Source organism: Oryzias melastigma, linkage group LG15 (assembly GCF_002922805.2).
Source record: "Oryzias melastigma strain HK-1 linkage group LG15, ASM292280v2, whole genome shotgun sequence".
In the NCBI taxonomy this organism is placed as follows: Eukaryota; Metazoa; Chordata; class Actinopteri; order Beloniformes; family Adrianichthyidae; genus Oryzias; species Oryzias melastigma.
In genome coordinates, this window is record NC_050526.1 from 29498231 (window position 1) to 29507046 (window position 8816).

The 8816-nt window shown below is 38.2% G+C and overlaps 1 protein-coding gene across 3 annotated transcripts in view; it reads left to right on the plus strand.

Moving 5' to 3' along the window:
* zgc:110045 (uncharacterized protein LOC664755 homolog) overlaps positions 1 to 2746 on the plus strand; it is a 16398-nt gene extending 13652 nt beyond the window's left edge. Inside the window, exons 12-13 of one of the 3 annotated variants that reach the window (XM_024298105.2) lie at positions 1253 to 1422; positions 2432 to 2746. In XM_024298105.2, the coding sequence (XP_024153873.1) occupies positions 1253 to 1422; positions 2432 to 2468 (207 nt within the window). In that variant the 3' untranslated portion in view covers positions 2469 to 2746. Of the gene's footprint in view, positions 1 to 1252; positions 1423 to 1649 lie in introns of those variants that run through there. The other 2 variants (XM_024298101.2, XM_024298106.2) reach the window with 2 other exon arrangements.
* Positions 2747 to 8816: the final 6070 nt, after the last annotated feature.

Genomic DNA, 8816 nt, shown 5'->3' on the forward strand with positions numbered 1-8816 from the left:
TCTGGAGCTTTTCTCTTGTTTGATGCTCAGAACTCCGTCCTGTTTTTTTTTGTTCCCAATCTGTCTTATTTGTCTCAAACACAAAGATCTTTTTCACAGGGTGCTTTTACAATATGTTAAAAATGACAATTTACTCATAATTTTAAGTAGGTTTTGTTGAGATACAGTTTTGTCCACTCCAGGCGTCTGCAACCTTTAACGCTACAAGAATCATTTAGTCTAGTTTCTTACCGGCCAGAGCCCACCGGGAGGCACAAAGTCCCACTTAAACGTTTAAAATGTATTGTTTATGCTATTTGCCAATTAAGCTTTTATTCATGAATGTAGTTTTTAAATATTACAATAATTGAATTACAACATGGTCTATATGTTTCTATATGTTTCTTAAGCATGATCTTTTTTATAATTAGGATTTTAGTGTGCTTTTTTCCTTTTAATCTCCAAAATAAGCATTTTAGTAGAATCTATGGTAACACTTTAGATTAGGTGCTACAAAATACTTAATATAATGTTTATAATGATAGAAAATAATTTGTTAAGCTTGTAAGCAGTTTATTAATATGGCTTTTGTAGACAATGGTCTCACTTTACCTGTTATCTTATTAAGTATGTTAATAAACTTAATTCATCTTAATGTGGTCATAAATGTCATACTTATACATACATACCTATAAACACATTAATAATGTTTGTTAATGTGTTAATAAAGCTTGTTAAGGAATCTTATTATAAAGTGTTACTATTTATAAAAAAAAATAATAACTCAAAACATTTAGAATAAACTGAGCTTTTTATTGAAAACTCTAAATCCTTTTCAGTTATTTGTTTAAAACTTTAATCACTTTAGTGTAATTTGCCAAAATAAAAAAATCTTTTAGAGAATTTTATTTGATTAACAATGAATTGAAAATATGAATTAAAAAACAAATTCTATAGAATTTCCAACAATAAAATAAACTTGTTTTGCTTAGATGCTTGAAATGTTAAAAATCTAAACATATATGACTAAACTTAACTAACTATTCTCTTATTTATTCAATAGTTATCATTTTTCATTAAAACCAAAGAGCCACAGTAAAGGGATAAAAGAGCCACAGACTGCTGGCCAATTCAGACCCAGTTTTACCAAAAAGAACAATGCTGCTTTGTTTTTGCAATGTCATTTTTGCTTTAAAATGCTTAACTTTGGAGTCACTTCCTGAAAAAATGAGCGGTCCTGTTAGTTACATGTGTCCAATCACCTCCTTCTTAGCTTATTGGCTGCATAATTGGAAGACAAGGCAGCAAGATCAATGAGATTCGACAGGTCTCCGGAGCTCACATCAAAATTGCCAGCGCCACTGATGGCTCAGCCGTCCGCCAAGTCACGATCACGGGTTCGCCGGCCAGTATCAGCATCGCCCAGTACCTCATCAACGCCAGGTAAGCCACTCGGGGAGGCCGCCACGCACACGAGTGCATCAGCAAACAAGCTTTTGCATGAGAGCAGATTAATGTTCAGGATGAATTTGTTCCAACTCACTGCTCATTGTCTGCTTTTTAACACATTCCTTCTTTCATTCTTATGTTTTCTCTTTACCTCCCTTCTCTTCGGCGTCATCCAACCCCGTCATAACCCCTCGCCGTCATCTCAACGCCATGACGTGCAGCTTAGAGATGGCTAAATACACCATGCAGGCTGCTTCCTCCTCGACCCCCGTTGACCTGAACATGAGCTTCTCCCAGTCCGCTTCCACAGGCTCTTCTGCTGCTTCTTCAATGGCTGTCCTGGCAGCCTCCGCCCCAACCCCCACCACCATTAACGTCCACTCCCCCTCCACCTTATCAGCACTCCAAAACCCACATTACGCCCTCCCCGTCTCCAGCCTGCTTGGCATGAAAACTCTCCCCGTCCTGGCGGTCCATCCGGCAGCCGCTTCCAGCCTAGCACAGGGTTTATCCCCGTATACTGCAAAAATGCCCACGTCTGGCATCAAAAAGTCTGACCGGCAGAAGTTTGCTCCCTATTGATGCCAGTTTATGAAGTCTGGTTTCTGTGGCTCAGACGGGGCGACATGTAGGGTTGAAAATAGCTTCCAGGTGTGTTTCTGTGTAGGATTTGTTTTTTATAAACTATGTTTTCAGTCAAAGGAGGCAGCAGAGGAGAGGGGCACATACTTTATGAAGACAATCAGTTATTGAGGGTAACTCAGGCTTTATTTGAATCCAGGGAAAAAGATTTTTGAAATCCAGAGCTTTACACAAAAATGTAATCTAGAAAATATCTTTTTTCATTTTCCTCATGTTGACTTCTTTTATTTTTAAAGTAGTTTCATTAGAAAAAGCAATATTTGATGGTTTTAAGTCCCGGTGAATTGTTGCAGCAGACTGTAAAGATGTTTGTGTTAGAAGTATTTTTTCTTTTCATGTGTTCCTCTTTCTTCCACTGTAGGCTCTCATCAGTGTTAACAGGCTTGGGGGTTCTGTAGTAGCTCTGCACTCTTGCAGCTCTGCTGGGATTATCTTAAAGCCACAATGGATTCTAGTGGATTTCCCTCTTCCAGTAATCCTGTAGAACAGGACTGGCCCGTCTCATTTACTCGCGTCTTGTTTATTTTCCAACATGAACAAGTGGAGGGCTTCGACCGAGCACTGATTAGAGATTTTGAGGAACATTTCGTTAATGTGTTTTTTTTGCTGTATGTCTACCACTGGACAATGTAATATTTGTAAATTAATTTTAAATAAATTCATCTTTTTATTGCTACAGATTGGTTGTATTTCTTATTGGAGAGGAAATGTTTTTTTTTCTTCTTTCTCTGACTGCTTAATCTAAACATTGCTCTGACGGATCTCTTGTTTGATGGGATGAAGGGACCCGAGAGCATGACTCAAGAGCCAGGCTGTGAAGCATAAAGCATAAAGATTTGCTGAAAGCCAAAGCGAGGTGACAAGCGGGCTTCCTGCTCCGGGACTGCACGTCTTCATTAAACAGTCCAGATGAAACTAAGATCCAAGACGAGGAGACAGACTTATTTTCAGGTGTGCAGTAATGTTGCATGCAGTCCTGCCTTACCGTGTAGTTCAGGATTTAAAGCATTTGTCTGCCAAACCAGAGTGTTCGATCACATGTCTTTGTAATGATAACATAGACCAGGGGTCTGCAACCATTCGGGTCGATTTCTCGCCAACCAAAACCTATTAGTGGCCAGAAAGAAAGTCTTCACTCACCCTTTAGGAAATAAGATACTGATTTATATTTATGTTTTTGCAACTGACATGACACATTTAAATACACGTGTGTGTGTTTTTTTTGTCATAAATAAAACATAATCTCTTCATAAACATGAAGAGAAAATAGCTTTTAAAAAATGAAGTACTTTAAAACTTTTGACAGAGCTTTGCATGACTCCCTTTCAAAATAAAAGACATCCTACACCATAGGATCATGTCAATGCAGCAAATGCAGCAGGAAGTGTAAAGACATCAATGACAAATAAATTAATTAAAAAAATGTTTATTTTATTGTTTCTAGTGCATTTCAGAGCTGGGTTGGTTTGGAGTTGCTGCCTTTAGGTCCAGACAAATATCCTGCACATTCGGTTACCAAATAATAAAAAACATTTAAAACATCGTGTGTATATGAGAATTAAATTCTATGATAATATGAGTAAGAGAAAAGATCAGGAACAGTCAGCATCTCTATGAACTATAATTTGATATGATAATATGATTAAACTATCAAACTCAAGGGCTTCGTATAAATGAAAATATATATTTTATCAACAAAACAAAAAAAATCAAAATAAATAAAGGTGAAGAAGATAAATTATAAATACCATCATTATTTGTCCCTTTCATATTACATTAACATATTCAGTACACAACATAAGTCCACATATCTTCATGACAGGATAGGCACAGTGAGAAGAATAAAAATCTAATTTAATTCCCCTGTATCACATCTTAAAAAGAAAAACAATCCTAGATGGGTTTTAGCATCTGTCCCTACACACTAACTACATATTACATATTCCTCAAGTTTTTTCTTTATGAATATTTTTTTAATAATATTTTAACTTTTCAAAACTTCCTGTTGAGCATTCCAAACTTTTACCCTAACAAAAGAAAAACATGTCTGCTTTAAAGTAGTTCGAGCACTTGAAACTTTAAGTCATATTTCCTCCTGTGATTTTCAGTGTCTGAGGTAAAAACAAATAACTTTGAACTTTAAGCATCTCTGATAAAGTTAGCCGTTTTACTAAATCCTCAGATTTGACTTGACTCCACAAATAAAGCACCTGTATTAACTCTATGTCCAACTTTATGATCTATGAAATCATATTAAAAACAATTCATCTTTATTTTGCATTAGAAACAATCTGGATTCATTCATAAAAGTAAATTTAGCTCAAAAATACTTCAGGAAACAGTTTTATGGGACTTTTTTTAGTTAACACTTACACCGAAAAAGAAACGATTATTACATCAATCCAGACAGACAGTAGCTGTTTCAGGGGCTAAATTTATTGAAGATGATCTCAGGAAAACAACTGTCCTGCAGTCTAATAAGATCTTTTTCTTATTTTCCTTCAGAATCATAGACTGTGTCCTCTGAAAAAGCAGCTTTGTTAACAGTGTCATGTTGTAAATTGTCTAAAATGTAGTGAGAATGGTGAAACTTTTCTTCTGGCAATGTATTGTACCCCAGAAAAAAACTGAAAGTGTTTAAAATGGCAGGAAGTTTTCTCCTGTTTTGACTGACATTTTTTAGGGATTTCATTTAAACTGAAATAAAAAATACAAACATAAAGACTGAACGTGTGAGATATCCAACCAAATAGAAAAAATGTTTAGCCAAATTAGAAAGAATAGTATATAAAGTAAGCGACTTTAATTGTATTCCTACCATAAAATGTTGTTTCAAACAAAGGAGAACCAGATGTTTGATGTAGCAGAAAAATATTAAGCTAATAATCGACAAGAAAATGGATATGACTAAAAAATTTAACTGGGAAATCTTAAGGAGATGTAACTGACAGGAGCAGCAGGATGACAGATGAGTCCAAACCTGCTCAGCTGATCTATAGGAAATCCCAAACTTAAAATGAAGTAAAATAGATCCTTGACAAGTCAACAAAGACCTCATTTGATTAGCTGCACATCTCCATGAGAGAAGTTTCTAAAAAGCCTAAATGATAGATTGAAAACATCTCCAATGAACATCCAGAGGTTTTTACGGTCATACTCCAGCAGAAGGCGTCTCCGCCCTCCCCTTACCTTGTTTAGTACAAGCTGAACTTACAGTCCCTGCACTGTTGGTGAGAACCCGGAGCTTCGACTCCATGCATAACAAGAGACTGGCTGCTGTTAATTAGCTGGAGTTGAAGAATTATTATGACTTCAGGGATCCTGTCTCCTTCCATTCAGACTTGGACTGAGTGGGGCGCTCTCAGGTGCTGCTGTGCAGTCAGGATTGAAAATGTGAAACATTAATGAGCTGGGTGAGATTTAGGACCACAGACTCCCACAGAGAAGGAAAATGGCTGCAGTCAACAATCGATTGGGTCAAGCCCAACAGATCCGTGTGTGCACCAACACGCCTCATTTGATTACATAGAAGCACATCCTTTAACCCTTTAACACCAACTTTGAACTTTGTAACTTTTCAACTGTTAACACGATCAATGTAATTCTAGCAGAATCTGAAGGAGAAAAGCGGCGCGTGCCGCTTTTCTCCTTCAGATTCTGCTAGAATTACATTGACCGTGTCAAAGAGTTAGTGTTTAAGCATCACCGGCGGCGCCTCAGGTGTTAAAAAGTTAAGCCAACAGGGACATTAGTAAACACGTATGGACTAGGCTCTTCATTTTCTGACTTTACATTGTTATTTTGTTTAGCAGCCTCTTCTCTTAACCAGAGTCATACAGATTTTTCTCTGAAATAAGTGAATCTGTTGGAGTCCAAGGCCTGCAAGGTGTTCAGGTTCTGAGTTTGAAGTAAATCAAACTGTTTGACCTTCATAAGTTCTCATAAATATTTGTTATTCATCCTTTATCCCCATTTGGAGTGGTTCAGGGGGCTTTATGAAGTCTGTCTCAAGTCTGTCACATGGTCACGTGCAGACATGGAAAACCACAACGCCGTACAAGGAAGCAGTAGATTACAAGGTGAAGAACAGGCAACTAGTAATCCTGCTGCTATGTGTGAAATAAACAGGTGTAAGTACAAGTCAGGCAAACCAAAGTAAACAACCAATTTCCAACTGCTGTAGCTGGGCAAATTCATTTATTTGGACACATAAGAATCAGGGAAAGCCTTCTTCAACACTTTCTTATATAGACATGAACACTTCAACTTTCCCCCAGCCAATCAGATCAAAACATTTAGAAAAAGAGCACCTGCAAATGATGAAAAATCCTATATTCTAAAACAAAATAGGGAAAACTCAACGGAGGAAAACGAACATTCCAACAAGATAACTTTTAAATTTAAACAGTAATGAAGAACGCACAAAATGCAAAACATTCAGCAGCATCCTCACACCTGCGGTCACAAATACAACCACCACGGTGTAATGTGGAGAGTCTTCAAGATTTTATTTTAAAGAATTGTTGGTGTGGTCATGAATGTAGACCTAGGGTGGGCAAACTGCGGCCCGTTTAACTATTTTTATATAGAGCTGTTCTACCTTCCTTGAAGGCCAAAAGCGCTTTACAGTCACAGTCCCATTCACCCATTTACACACTGGTGGCGGCTCCACTGCCGAACACTGGTGCCAACCTTCCACCAGAGGCAAAGTGGGGTTCAGTGTCTTGCTCAAGGACACTTCAACACATGGGCGGGCAAGGTGGGAATCAAACCTGCAATCCTCCGATCATTTAGAACACACCAGAATTATATTAAAAATGTTACATTATTTCATACTTATATATATATATATATATATATATATATATGTATATATATATATAAAATGTTTTATTTTCAGTTGTGGTGTGTCCTAAATAATGACAAATACATTGACCTTGTCTATAGGTGAAGAAATGTATTCTCCATTCATGAGTTGTTGGACGATTTGTTGTTTTCCCAACATTCATGTGTGTTTTTTAAGTTGGACAGTCTTCTTTCGGGTCATTCAAACACCACATGAACATGGCATTTTTGTGTGATTGTGTTTTTCCCAGGGGGACATCAACCCATCAGGGCAATTGGTTCTAAAATAAGAGCAACATTTTTAAATACAAACTTAAAAATGTTCTTTTTTAAAGACATTTTCAATCAAATTGAAGCTGGGTTTTCATCCAGATTTCATTCTGTTTCTTTCTCTGATGAGGTGGATTACAAAAACACGTCATGGTGGCAGTCAGGGGCCATCAGGCGGGCAAAAACTTCTTTCATTTTTCTCAATCCTTATGTGGCCACCACACAGCATGTAAAAATAAAACTGCAGAATTTACTGAAAACCGTGCATTCAGGTCGCCGTGTGGTAGAATTTTGGGATATGTGACCGCAGTCTAACAGAACCTTCTTGCTGTGAGGCAAGAATGATCTGTTGGGTCATTTGGAGGTTATTCCTCTGAAATTCAGTTTTCTTCATTTTAGGATCTGGTCAAGTGAAAGAGTGAGCATCTGGTAAAATAAGAAAACACGTCTGAACGAGGGTCAAGACTGATGACACTTTTGTTTCCTCAAAAAAGAAAATGTTTTAGCCTGATCTGAATAAAGGATGCAGCCATGCTTCTCAGTCGCCCGTCCTCCTCAGATGAAATGTGGATTCCCAGAGTTTAAATCACATTGATGCACAGGAAACAACAAGAGAGCAGCTCTTATGCTGCATATTGGTGACAGGTTTATAAAGACAATTCTCCAACTGCAGGCTATTATGGAATGCAGCTTGTAGATGGCAGAGGGCATACAGCCCCCCGCCTAAACAAATCTTTCTAACTGCACTCTCTGGAAACAACAGAAGCAAACCCAGTCTTGCATTGTAATAAATATTCAGCCCATGTTTTAGCCAAATTCCCTTGGGTATTTAAAAAAAAAAAACAACTACTCAACCTGCAGTAGTTCGCTCATGCATGCTGCTAATGGGCAGGTGGGGCACAGCTCTGCTTTCCCTGTTGTCCTGTTTTGGCCCCGCCCCTCCCTGAAGCTGACTGCTTCTGCCCATTTCCGACACAAAAAACCCCGAGCTGGGCACTTTTGTTCTGCCTGATCTGTAAAGTACAGGAACTGAGGCGTGCGGGCCATTTCCACAGCCGAGCTCCAAATGCTGAAGTGGAGATAATCAATAGTTAATGGGGGGAGAAATGTAATGACAGTGAAGGATGACATTTCAACCTTAGGGAAGGTGTAGCTGCAGAGAACAGTGCTGCGTGGATGCTGATGTGTGCCCACGGCAGTTATGAGTTCACAGCCACCCTCTAATGCTATATTAATGATTTCCCTTTTCAACAGGCAGGACTCATGTGTGGAGCGGCCTGCCACCATGCATTTCTGCTCAAATATTAGGGTAGAAACACATTTCTTTTCTGAAACTTTGCCCCAATTTGTAAGCAGCAGTGCCATTCAGCTCTTGATGACAGATTCCTGCAGCAAACCCGTCCGTCTGGGCTTGACTATATTTTTGTGGTTGAAACTTGTTCGTGCTTTGCCTAAAGATAATCTTTTAGAATGCACGGACCTTATTTGAGTGGTCCTTTTGAAATAAGTTTCAGATCCGTGTGAAAGCAGCGATGGACATTTCCCACTGGGCTTCATTATGAACTGGAGTGGATCAGATTAATGGTTCTGTAAAACATCAGATAACCGCTCTGTGGTTTGGCAGCTGTTTA